This window comes from Ovis canadensis, chromosome 22 (genome assembly GCF_042477335.2).
Source record: "Ovis canadensis isolate MfBH-ARS-UI-01 breed Bighorn chromosome 22, ARS-UI_OviCan_v2, whole genome shotgun sequence".
Taxonomy (NCBI): Eukaryota; Metazoa; Chordata; class Mammalia; order Artiodactyla; family Bovidae; genus Ovis; species Ovis canadensis.
The window spans coordinates 31,991,734-32,006,134 of NC_091266.1; the positions used below are offsets into that span (position 1 = coordinate 31,991,734).

General features: G+C 36.4%; 1 protein-coding gene across 1 annotated transcript in view; it reads right to left on the reverse strand.

Moving 5' to 3' along the window:
* The window catches only part of LOC138427955 (cytochrome P450 2C21-like), a 64,032-nt gene that overhangs the window by 15,961 nt on the left and 33,670 nt on the right, over positions 1–14,401 (reverse strand). Inside the window, exons 5-7 of the mRNA XM_069568082.1 lie at positions 9,780–9,956; positions 8,665–8,806; positions 7,928–8,115 (exon numbers count right to left, since the gene is read on the reverse strand). Of these exons, the coding sequence (XP_069424183.1) occupies positions 7,928–8,115; positions 8,665–8,806; positions 9,780–9,956 (507 nt within the window). The remainder of the gene's footprint in view (positions 1–7,927; positions 8,116–8,664; positions 8,807–9,779; positions 9,957–14,401) is intronic.

Consider the following 14,401-nt stretch of genomic DNA (forward strand, 5'->3'; position numbering starts at 1 on the left):
CACTCTCCTCTTTCACCTCATCAAGAGGCTTTTTAGTTCTTCTTCAATTTCTGTTATAAGGGTGGTGTCATCTGCATATCTGAGGTTATTGATATTTCTCCCTGCAATCTTGACTCCAGCTTGTGCTTCTTCTAGCCCAGCGTTTCTCATGATGTACTCTGCATAGAACTCCTTTTCCTATTTGGAACAAGTCTGTTGTTCCATGTCCAGTTCTAACTGTTGCTTCCTGACATGCATACAGATTTCTCAAGAGGTAGGTTAAGTGATCTGGTATTTCCATCTCTCTCAGAATTTTCCACAGTTTCTTGTGATCCACACAGTCAAAGGCTTTGGCATAGTCAATAAAGCAGAAATAGATGTTTTTCTGGAACTCTCTTGCTTTTTCCATGATCCAGTGGATGTTGGCAATTTGATCTGTGGTTCCTCTGCCTTTCCTAAAACCAGCTTGAACATCAGGAAGTTCACGGTTCATGTATTGCTGAAGCCTGGCTTGGAGAATTTTGAGCATTACTTTACTAGCATGTGAGATGAGTGCAATTGTGCAGTCGTTTGAGCATTTTTTCAGCATTGCCTTTCTTTGGGATTGGAATGAAAACAAACCTTTTCCAGTCCAAGACACATATTAATCAAATTAAAAAAGATCAAACACAAAGAGCAAATATTAAAAGCAGCAAGGGAAAAATACCAAACATGCAAGGGGATTCCCATAAGGATAACAGCTGATCTTTCATAGAAACTCTTCAGGCCAGGAAGGAATGGCAGGACATACTTAAAGTGATGAAAGAAAATAACCTACAGCCCAGATTACTGTACTCAGCAAGGATCTCATTCGAATATGAAGGAGAAATCAAAAGCTTTACAGACAAGCAAAAGCTGAGAGAATTCAGCACCACCAAACCAGCTCTTCAACAAATGCTAAAGGATCTTTAGACAGGAAACACAGAAAAGATATATGGCAAAACCAATACAGTATTGTAACAGTAATTAACCTCCAATTAAAATAAATAAATGTATATATTTTTAAAAAAAACTCAAAGCCAAAACAACAATGTAATGGCAATGGGATCATATTTATCAATAATTACCTTAAATGTAAATGAGTGAATGCCCCAACCAAAAGATAAAGAAAGACAAAGACTGGCTGAATGGATACAAAAACAAGACCCCTATATATGCTGTCCACAAGAGACCCACCTCAAAACAACGGACACATACAGACTGAAAGTGAAGGGCTGGAAAAAGATACTTCATGCAACTGGAGACCCAAAGAAAGCAGGAGTAGCAATACTCATATCAGATAAAATAGACCTTGAAATAAATGCAGTGAAAAGAGACCAAGAAGGAAACTACATAATGATCAAAGAGTCAATCCAAGAAGAAGATATAACAATTATAAATATATATGCACCCAACATAGGAGTACTGCAATCTGTAAGACACGTGCTAACAAGTATGAAAGGGGAAATTAACAATAACACAATAATAGTGGGAGACTTTATTACCCCACTCACACCTATGGATAGATCAACTAAACAGAAAATTAGCAAGGAAACACAAACTTTAAATGATACAATGGACCAGTTAGACCTATTTGATATCTATAGGACATTTTACCCAAAACAATGAATTCCACCTTTCTCTCAAATGCACACAGAACTTTCTCCAGACTAGATCACATCTGGGGCCATAAATCTAGCTTTGGTGAATTCAAAAAACTTGAAGTCATTCCAAGCATCTTTTCTGATCACAATACGTTATGATTAGATATCAACTACAGGGAAAAAAATTATTTGAAAAATTCCAAAATATGGAGGCTAGACAACACGCTTCTGAATAACCACAAATCACAGAAGAAATCAAAATATGCATAGAAACAAATGAAAATGAAAACACAACAACACAAAACCTATGGGACATTGTAAAAGCAGTACTAAGGGAAGGTTCATAGCAATACAGGCATACCTCAAGAAACAGAGAAAAGTCAAATAAATAACCCAACTCTACACCTAAAGTAACTAGAAAAGGAAGAAATGAAGAAGCCAGGGGTGAGTAGAAGGAAAGAAATCATAAAAATTAGGGCAGAAATAAATGCAAAAGAAACAAAAGAGACCATAGCAAAAATCAACAAAGCCAAAAGCTGGTTCTTTGAGAAGACAGATAAAACTGAAAAGCCATTAGCCAGACTCATCAAGAAACAAAGGGAGAAAAATCAAATCAATAAAATTAGAAATGAAAAAGGAGAAATCACAACAGACAACACAGAAATACAAAGGATCATAAGAGACTACTATCAGCAACTATATGCCAATAAAATGGACAACTTGGAAGAAATGGACAAATTCTTAGAAAAGTGTAACTTTCCAAAACTGAACCAGGAGGAAATGGAAAATCTTAATAGATCCATCACAAGCATGGAAATTGAACCTGTAAACAGAAATCTTCCAGCAAACAAAAGCACAGGACCAGACGGCTTACAGCTGAATTCTATCAAAAATTTAGAGAGGACTAACACTTATTCTACTCAAACGCTTCCAGAAAATTGCAGAGGAAAGTAAACTTCCAAACTCACTCTATGAGGCCACCATCACCCTAATACCAAAACCTGACAAACATGCCACAAAAAAAGAAAACTATAGGCCAATATCACTGATGAACATAGATGCAAAAATCCTTAACAAAATTCTAGCAAACAGAATCCAATAACATATTAAAAAGTTCATACATCATGACCAAGTGGGCTTTATCCCAGGGATGCAAGGATTCTTTAATATCCACAAATCAATCAATATAATATATCATATTAACAAATTGAAAGATAAAAATGATTTAATTATCTCAATAGATGCAGAGAAAACCTTTGACTAAATTCAACATCCATTTATGATAAAAACTCTCCAGAAAGCAGCAATAGAAGTAACATACTTCAACATAATAAAAGCTATATATGACAAACCCACAGCAAATATTATCCTCAATGGTGAAAGATTAAAAGAATTTCCCCTAAAGTCAGGAACAAGACAAGGGTGCCCATTCTCACCACTACTATTCAACATAGTTTTGGAAGTTTTGGCCACAGCAATCAGGACAGAAATAGAAATAAAAGGAATCCATATTGGAAAAGAAGAAGTAAAATTTTCACTGTTTGCAGATGGCATGATCCTCTACATAGAAAACTCCAAAGACTCCACTGGAAAATTACTAGAGCTAATCAATGAATATAGTAAAGTTGCAGCATATAAAAACAACACACAGAAATCCCTTGCATTCCTATACACTGACAATAAGAAAACAGAAAGAGAAATTAAGGAAACAATTCCATTCACCATTGCAAGAAAAAGAATAAAATAGTTAGGAATAAATCTACCTAAAGAAACAAAAGACCTGTATATAGAAAACTGTAAAACACTGATGAAAGAAATCAAAGAGGACACAAATAGATGGAGAAATTACCATGTCCATGGACCGGAAGAATTAATACAGTGAAAATGAGTATACTACCCAAAGCAATCTATAGATTCAATGGAATGCCTATCAAAGCTACCAACGGTATTTTTCACAGAACTAGAACAAATAATTTTACTATTTGTATGAAAATACAAAAAACAACAACAACAACTCCTATAGTCAAAGCAATCTTGAGAAAGAAGAATGGAACTGGAGGAATCAACCTGCCTGACTTCAGTCTCTATTACAAAGCCACAGTCATCAAGACAGTATGGTACTGGCACAAAGACAGATATATAGAGCAATAGAACAAAATAGAAAGCCCAGAGATAAATCCACGCACCTATGACACCTTATCTTTGACAAAGCAGGCAAAAATATACAATGGAGAAAACATAGTCTCTTTAAGAAGTGGTGCTGGGAAAACTGGTCAACCACTTGTAAAAGAATGAAATTAGAACACTTTCTAACATCATACACAAAAATAAACTCAAAATGGATTGAAGATCTAAACATAAGACCAGAAACTGTAAAACTCTTAGAGAAAAACATAGGCAAAACACTCTCTGACATAAATCACAGCAGGATCCTCTATGACCTACCTCCCAGAATATTGGAAATAAAAGCAAAAATAAGCAAATGGGACCTAATAAAACTAGAAAGCTTCTGCACAACAAAGGAAACTATAAGCAAGGTAAAAAGACAGCCTTCAGAATGGGAGAAAATAATAGCAAATTAAGTAACTGACAAACAACTAATCTCAAAAATATACAAGCAACTTATGCAGCTCAATTCCAGAAAAATAAACGACCCAATCAAAAACTGGGCCAAAGACCTAAACAGACATTTCTCCAAGGAAGACATACAGATGGCTAACAAACACAAGAAAAGATGCTCAATATCACTCATTATCAGAGAAATGCAAATCAAAACCACAATGAGGTACCATCTCACGCTGGTCAGAATGGCTGCTATTCAAAATAAATGCTGGAGAGGGTGTAGAGAAAAGGGAACCCACTTACACTATTGGTGGAACTGCAAACTAGTGCAGCCACTATGAAGAACAGTAAGGAGATTCCTTAAAAAACTGGAAATAGAACTTCCATATGACCCAGCAATCCCACTGGTGGGCATACACACCAAAGAAACTAGAATTGAAAGAGACATGTGTACCCCAATGTTCATCGCAGCACTGTTTATGATAGCCAGGACATAGAAGCAACCTAGATGTCCCTTAGCAGATGAATGGATAAGAAAGTTGTGCTACATATACATGATGGAATATTACTCAGCCATTAAAAAGAATCCATGTGAATCAGTTCTAATGAGGTGGATTAAATTGGAGCCTATTACACAGAGTGAAGTAAGTCAAAAAGAAAAACACCAATACAGTATATTAATGCATATATATGCAATTTAGAAAGGTGGCAATGATAATCTTATATGCAAGACAGGAAAAAGACACAGAAGTAAAGAACAGACTGTTGGACTCTCTGGGAGAAGGCGAGGGTGGGGTCATTTGAAAGAATAGCACTGAATCATGTATATTATCATATGTGAAATAGATTGCCAGTCCAGGTTGGATGCGTGAGGCAGGGTGCTCAGGGCTGGTGCACTGAGATGACCCTGAGAGATGGGATGGGGAGAGAGGTGGGAGAGGGGTTCAGGATGGGGGACACATGTACACCGATGGCTGATTCATGTCAATGTATGGCAAAAACCACTGCAATATTGTAAAGTAATTAGCATCAAATTAAAATAAATAAATTTTTTAAAAAGTTCATAGTGATAAATGCCTACATCAAGAAATAAGAAAGATCTCAAACAAAAAAAACCTAACCTGATACCTCAAAGAACTAGAAAAAGAATAAAAACCAAAGTTCAAATATAGTAGAAAGAAAATAACCGAGTGGAAAAAATAGAGAGAGACTAATACGATAATATAAATAAGACCTGTATTTTTTTAATGATAAACAAAGTTGACAAACCTTTAGATTCACCAAGAAATAGAGGCACAACTCAAATAAACAAAATCAGAAATAAAAGAGGAAACATTAAAATTGATACCACAGAAACACAGAGGATGATGACAGATGATAATGAACAACAAGGCATGAACAAATTGGACAACCTGGAAAAAAATAGATAAATTCTTTAAAACATGCAACCTATTAAGACAGAATCATGAACAAACAGAAAATTTGAACACAGCAATAACCAGTAAGGAGATTGAGTTGGTAGTCATAAACTCTCAACAAACAATCAAAAAAACCCAAAGATAATTTTGGATTTTCCTGGTGATTCAGACAGTAAAGAATCGGCCTGCAGTGGGGGAGACCTGGGTTTGATTTCTGGGTTGGGGAGATCCCCTGGAGGAGGGCATGGCAACACACTCCAGTATTCATGCCTGGAGAATCCCACATGTCCATGTGACCCCATGGACAGAGAAGCCCAGTTGGATACAGTCCATGGGGTCACAAAGAGTCAGACAAGACTGAGCAACTAAGCACAGCACACAGATAGTTTTGATAATGAATTCTACCAAATACAACATTTAAAGATAAATGAATACCAACTCTTCCCAAACTCTTCCAAACATTACAAGGGGAAGGAACACTTCCAAATTTATTTTGCAAGGTCAGCATTACTCTGCTATCACAACCAGAGAAGAACTTTACAAAAAAATGAAAATTAAAGGTCAATAGGCTTGATAAACATAGATGCAAAAATCCTCAACAAAATATTAGCAAACTAAATTGACGAATACAGTAAAAGGGCCATAGACTATGAACAAGCTGGACTCATTTCAATGATGCAAGGATGGTTCAATATGTGTAAATCAATTAATGTGATACAACTCATTAAGAAAATGAGGGATAAAAATCATATGACCATCTCAAGAGAGTCAGAAAAACCATCTATGAATGTCAACATTAATTCATGATTTAAAAAAAAAAGAAAAAGAAAAGAAAAAGAAAACTCTGAACAAAGTGGGTATGGAGGGAACATATCTCAACCTAACACCAGCTGTATACAGCAACCCCACAGCCAATATATTCAACAGTGAAAAGGGGAAAGCTTTTCCTCTAATATCAGGAATAAGACAAGGATAACCACTCTCACCACTTTCATTGAACAGAAGGGATCAGGATTTGGGGAAATTTTTCTTAAAATGCAAAAAGATTGAATATGTTTAAATGCTAATGGAAAGGAGCCAGCAAGGAGGGAGAGAGTACAGATAGAGAAAAAAGAAGAAATGGTTCCTGAAAAAGTGATAGGAAAGGGATCCATGAGACAGGCAGAAAGATTTACTTTAGATAAAAAGAGAGCCCTTCTTCTACAACAAAATGAAAGAGAAAACAAAGGGTGTGGACGTAGCTAAATTTGTAAACCTTGTGGACGGGAGTTGAAGGAGTTTCCTACAATGGCTCTTAGTTTCTTTGTGGAAGATTAACTCACTTGGGGAGAAGTCCTCAGCAGAGAACCGGAAGGGAAGAATTCAGGGCTGAAAGCCCTTGTTGTGCTTATTGGAGCAAGTTGAGTTGGGTTAACAAGCAAGAATGTTGGATAAGACTGAGGATTCATTTAAGGTTGGTGATAATAATACCAACCTGCTAGGCTGCATGGTCTTTTTCAGGAGTCATTAGCTCAAGCACAGGCAGAAAGGCAGAAGACTGTTGCACTGGATTTTGGATAAGTAAGTGAAACAGATAGTTAGGGAGGTGACTAACTATCTGATAGATAGTCAAGTGGGGGCAGCATGGTATGAGACATATGAGAATAGACAATACCAGTTAAGTGCTCATAATAGTGAAACACACTGGAAAATAAGGAAGTAGACAGAAGAGTGGGCTAATGAACAGGCAGTGTGGAGTTATCAGTGTACTGAGAACCCTGTGGAAGCCTAAGCACTATTATACTTATTAAATTGTATTAACAAACAAAAAGGAAAGGAACACGTGGTCAGAGGGTAAAATGTATGACATGACTGTGTAATACCTGTAAACATTTGTGTGCATGCTTAATTACCCAGCCATGTCTAACTCTTTGTGATCCCCCAGGGACTGTAGCCCACCAGGCTCCTCTGTCCATAGGGATTTTCCAGGCTAGAATACTAGAGTGGGTTGCCATGCCTCCTCCAGGAGATCTTCCCAATCCAAGGATAGAACCCAGGTCTTCTGCACTGCAGGAAGATTCTTTATCAGCTGAACCACTTTAAGACTCAGGTTATCAACTATCACAGCAGTCGAATTATACAGTGCCTAACTGTCTGCTAGCTTCCCTGTGGTTCAGACGGTAAAGAATCTGTCTACAATAAGGGAGACCTGGGTTCCATCCCTGGGTTGGGAAGATTCCCTGGAGAAGGGAAAGGCTACCCACTCCAGTATAATGGCCTGGAGAATTCCATGGACTGTGTAGTCCATGGGGTCGCAAAGAGTGTTTCACTTTCAAGAGTCTTGAGTATAGATGAAATACTTCTTACCTTGGGAATGAGGTATTCTCTGAACTTAACATCCTGAGTTGCTACATGGGGCAGATTGCTGGGGACAAGGTCAATGTATCTCTGGATCTCATGCAGCACAGCATCCGTGTAGGGCATGCGGCTCCTGTCCTGCATGCAGGGGCTTCGGTTTCTGCCAACCACATGGTCAATTTCTTCCTGAACTTTAGCTGGCAAGATAGGAATCAGAATTTAGGTCAAGTGATAAAGACATTTTTTATCTTCTTAATCATGGTTACATTGGAAAATTTGTTGTCCCAAAAGGATATAATTGAAAAGAATTCTTAATTTGTATATAACTTTTTTAGAGTGAAACTTTTTGACAAAGGACGGTGATTTTGCTGAGTCAATCCTTTCATTACAAATGCATTTGAGTAGAATTATCTTTTGACAACAATAGATTTATCTGGACTTAGAAGGCTTTATCAAGCAATACCCTTTTAGGGAGAGAGGAAGGCTAATGCTTTCCAGATCCTAGGATAACTCTCTTTACTACATTTGACATGATGCAGATCAATGATACTCCGCCACAGAAAACAACAGTGACCTCAGCCCTTGAAACCTCTGCTACTGATTAAATATTTCTTTATGAGTTTTACTTTAATTTAAATTTAATTCATCCAATTATAGGAAGATCTACTAATGATGATTTTTTTTTTCTTGTACAATATCTAGGCAGATGAAGAATGTTTCATCCTGTCCACCATCTCTGATCCTACCTGTGACCTCTGGGTGCTTCAGCAGGAGCAGGAGCCCATATCTCAGAGTGAGGCTCGTTGTCTCTGTTCCAGCACTAAATACGTCCCATACAGTGGTGATCAAGTTGTCCATGGTAAATTCAGAATGTTTATTGTGTTTTTCCTAGGAATGATGTATTAGGATTACTTGGTAACTAAAAGAACCTTATAAATAACATAAAATAATTCCATATGACATCATAATTTTTGTTTTTAAAATTACTCATTTGACAAATTAAGCCAAACATTAGAGAGTGTTATAGAAGGTAAAGTTAGATGAGCGGTTAGAATTACTTCAGTTAAAACATAGAGTTAAACTCCCAAGTCCTTTCTGATTCTTCACTTTTGATACGAACTAAAGCAAATCAGTTCTTCAGTAATTTCTAACTTGTCTCTTATCAAGTCATCACTGCTACTCATTGTCAATTCAAGCATCTATTGTTTATTTCATCATATCTGAAGTTCTCACTCAAGTATTCAGAATCACCTACCCTCAAACTGCAACACTATTTCCAAAATCATCAGTCATTACACCCATGACAGTTTCTCAGTTACAATCAAGATAATCTCTAAAAATTCCACACACTTCATCACTGCACTTATCCTTCCCTGAACCAATTTTGTCGTCTCTGCTAATCTAAGCCGGAGTTTTCTCAAAACCTACCTCAGCTGTTTCCTACTATCTTTCCAACAGTAAGCCTTTCATGATTCCCACCAATTCCTGCTTCCTCTCATTTGTTACATCATCCATTCATGGAATTTATATGATAATAAAGAATATGCTGTCTATCAATAATCTTGGATGTGCCTATTTGTCTGTATGTGAGTGCTTCAACCTGTCCCCAAATAAAAACCAGCTTTAATGTGGTAAATATGAAAACTTCCAAATAATTTTCAGTGACAATTCATAAATATCTCAAGACATCCACTATGGTTTGCACAAGCAATATTCATTCTTGTATGTGCAAGCAGTGAACACATCTTTAAGAAGGAGCACTTGTTCTAATAAACCAATTTCACTGAGAAGAACAAAGCTATTCCTGTGTTACATCACTCCACTCACAAAGATGAAGTAGTGAATCTGGGTTCCATTTTACCTTTTCCATTTTAATCAGAAAGTAATCAATAAAATCTTGAGGGTTATTGAGGTCCAGGGATTCTTGGTGTTTCTTTATTTCCTCCAAAATAAACTTTCTTTGCTCAGTCATGTTTTTAAATATTGTATTATGACTTCCTGGGAAATGACGTAGTAAAGAGGGGAAAGCATTGAAGAGCTGAAAGATGAAACAATCATTCATTAATTTATTCAGCAAACTTTTATGGGCCCATATTATGGATCAAACACATTGCTATAAAATGAGTAGATTAAGATGAATAAGACATGCATCTTACACTAGAATATATATTTTTTAATTTTTTATTTTTACTTTATTTTACTTTACAATACTGTATTAGTTTTGCCATACATTGACATGAATCCACCACGGGTATACATGCGTTCCCAAACATGAACCCCCCGCCCACCTCCCTCCCCATAACATCTCTCTGGGTCATCCCCATGCACCAGCCCCAAGCATCCTGTATCCTGCATCGGAAATAGACTGGTGATTCGTTTCTTACATGATAGTATACATATTTCAATGCCATTCTCCCAAATCATCCCACCTCTCCCTCTCCCTCTGAGTCCAAAAGTCCGTTATACACATCTGTGTCTTTTTTGCTGTCTTGCATACAGGGTCATCATTGCCATCGTTCTAAATACCATATATATGTGTTAGTATACTGTATTGGTGTTTTTCTTTCTGGCTTACTTCACTCTGTATAATCGGCTCCAGTTTCATCCATCTCATCAGAACTGATTAAAATGTATTCCTTTTAACGGCTGAGTAATACTCCATTGTGTATATGTACCACAGCTTTCTTATCCATTCATCTGCTGAAGGACATCTAGGTTGTTTCCATGTCCTGGCTATTATAAACAGTGCTGCAATGAACATTGGGGTACATGTGTCTCTTTCCATTCTGGTTTCCTCGGTGTGTATGCCCAGAAGTGGGATTGCTGGGTCATATGGCAGTAGTATTTGCAATTTTAAAAGGAATCTCCACACTGTTCTCCATAGTGGCTGTACTAGTTTGCATTCCCACCAACAGTGTAGGAGGGTTCCCTTTTCTCCACACCCTCTCCAGCATTTATTGCTTGCAGATTTTTGGATCACAGACATTCTGACTGGTGTGAAGTGGTACCTCATTGTGGTTTTCATTTGCATTTCGCTAATAATGAGTGATGTGAGCATCTTTTCATGTGTTTGTTAGCCATCCATATGTCTTCTTTGGAGAAATGTCTACTTAGGTCTTTGGCCCATTTTTTGATTGGGTCGTTTATTTTTCTAGAATTGAGCTGCAGGAGTTGCTTGTACATTTTTGAGATTAGTTGTTTGTCAGTTGCTTCATTTGCTATTATTTTCTCCCATTCTGAAGGCTGTCTTTTCACCTTGCTTATAGTTTCCTTTGTTGTGCAGAAGCTTTCAATTTTAATTAGATCCCATTTGTTTATTTTTGCTTTTATTTCCAGAATTCTGGGAGGTGGGTCATAGAGGATCCTGCTGTGATTTATGTCTGAGAGTGTTTTGCCTATGTTCTCCTCTAGGAGTTTTATAGTTTCTGATCTTATGGATCTTTAATCCATTTTGAGTTTGTTTTTGTGTGCAGTGTTAGAAAGTGATCTAGTTTCATTCTTTTACAAGTGGTTGACCAGTTTTCCCAGCACCGCTTGTTAAAGAGATTGTCTTTACTCCATTGTATATTCGTGCCTCCTTTGTCAAAGATAAGGTGTCCATATGTGTGTGGATTTATCTCTGGGCTTTCTATTTTGTTCCATTGATCTATATGTCTGTCTTTGTGCCAGTACCATACTGTCTTGATGACTGTGGCTTTGTAGTAGACCCTGAAGTCAGGCAAGTTGATTCCTCCAGTTCCATTCTTCTTTCTCAAGATTGCTTTGGCTATTCGAGGTGTTTTGTATTTCCATACAAATCTTGAAATTATTTGTTCTAGTTCTGTGAAAAATATGGCTGGTAGCTTGATAGGGATTGCACTGAATTTGTACATTGCTTTGGGTAGTATACTCATTTTCACTATATTGATTCTTCCGATCCATGAACATGGTATATTTCTCCATCTATTAGTGTCCTCTTTGATTTCTTTCATCAGAGTTTTATAGTTTTCTATATATAGGTCTTTAGTTTCTTTAGGTAGATATATTCCTAAGTATTTTATTCTTTTCGTTGCAATGGTGAATGGAATTGTTTCCTTAATTTCTTTTTCTACTTTCTCATTATTAGCGTATAGGAATGCAAGGGATTTCTGCGTGTTGATTTTATATCCTGCAACTTTACTATATTCATTGATTAGCTCTAGTAATTTTCTGGTGGAGTCTTTAGGGTTTTCTATGTAGAGGATCATGTCATCTGCAAACAGTAAGAGTTTTACTTCTTCTTTTCCAATTTGGATTCCTTTTATTTCTTTTTCTGCTCTGATTGCTGTGGCCAAAACTTCCAGAACTATGTTGAATAGTAGTGGTGAAAGTGGGCACCCTTGTCTTGTTCCTGACTTTAGGGGAAATGCTTTCAAGTTTTCACCATTGAGGATAATGTTTGCTGTGGGTTTGTCATATATAGCTTTTATTATGTTGAGGTATGTTCCTTCTATTCCTGTTACACTAGAATATATTTGAGATTGAGAGGGAACTGATAAATTGGCTGGAGTAACAGCATGCACAGGTTACCAACTAATTTCAAAACCATTCATGTTGATGTATTGCAAAATCAATACAATATTGTAAAGTAATTAACCTCCAATTAAAATAAATAAATTTATATTAAAAAACATTCAAATTCGTTTCTAACCATAGTTCTCTAAAGAAATTCAGGATCATACTACCATCTTTCCAAATGAGGATACTGAGATTCAGAAAGGCTAGTCAATCAGTTTAAAACACAAAACTAGTGATAGAGGTAGAACCCAGTGTTCACTCCAGTTTACCCTACATACATGTCTCCAGAGAGTCACCTAAAAAGTGTGCAGGGATCACACCCTTTTTGTTTTAGTTTTTATGAAAGTATAGCTGATTTGCAATATTTATTCATTCAGGTGTACAAAATTGTGATTTGATGTTTATATGCATTACAAATTTTTCACCATGGTTAATTTAGGAACCCTCTGTCATCATACAGCTATTGAAATGTTATTGACTATTCCTTGTGCTGTATATTATATCCCTGTGACTTTATTTTATAACTAGAAGTTCAGACTTCTTAATCTCCTTCATCTATTTATTTCATTCATGCCCACATTCTATCCCCTCAAGTGATCACCAGTTTATTCTCTGGGTCTATGAGTCTCTGTTTTGTTTTATTTGCTTTCATTTTTAAATTCCAAATATGAAGTAAATCACATGGCATTTATCTTTCTCTGCCTGACATTTTCCCTTTAGCATAATATCTTCTAGGCCCATCCATACTGTCATAAACAGCACTATTCAATCTGTTATATGGCTGAATAAATTTCCATTGTATATATACAAACCATATTTTCTTATCCATTCATTCTTTGATAGATACTAAGGTTGATTCTATATCTTGACTATTGTAAACAAAGGTACAGTGAACATAGGGGTACACATACATTTTCAAATTATTGTTTTTATTTCCTTTGGATAAATACCCAGGACTGGAATTGCTAAATTGTACATTAGTTCTAGTTTTAATTTTTTGACAAGCTTGCATATTGTTTTCCATAGTGCCTGCATCAATTTAAATTCCCACCAACAGTTCAAAAGGGTTCCTTTTTCTTCATATTCTCCCCTACACTTGTTATTTCTTTTTGACAAGAGCTATTCTAACTGGTATGAGGTCATATCTCATTGTGGTTTTGATCTGCATTTCCCTGATTACTTGTGATGCTGAATATATTTTCATATGCTTATTGGACATCTATACATCCTCTTTGGAAAAAATGTTTATTCAAGTCCTCTAGACACTTTTATTTATTTTGAATTTGCTTTTCTGTTTTGATTTTGAATTGCATGTGTTCTGTGTGAATTTTTTATATTAATCCCTTGTCAGAAATATTGTTTGGAAATGTCTTTTCCCATTTAATAGGTAACTGTTTTGTTCCACTGGCATCCTTGTCTTTTTGCTGATCTTAAAAAAATGTTTTCTGATTTTCACTGTTGAGTATGATGTTAGCTATGGGCTTGTCATTATGGCTTTTATTACATTTTGAGGTGTATTCCTTCAATAGCCACTCATGAAGAGCTTTTATCATAAATGGATGTTGAATTTTTTTAAGCATTTTTAAACATAATTTGTGATCATAAATTTTTTCTTTCATTTTGTTAATTTAATGTATCAGATTGAATGATTTGCAGATATGGAACCACTCTTGCATCGCTGGGATAAATTTAACTTAATCGTGGTATGGGCTTTCCTGATAGCTCAGCTGGTAAAGAATACGCCTGCAATGCAGGAGACCCTTGTTCAATTCCTGGGTCAGGAAGATCCACTAAAGAAGAGATAAGCTACCCACTCCAGTATTCTTGGGCTTCGCTTGTGGCTCAGCTGGTAAAGAACCTGCCTGAAATTCAGGAGACCTGGGTTTGATCCCTGGGTTGGGAAGATCCCCTGGAGAAGGGAATGGCCACTCTGGTATTCTAGCCTGG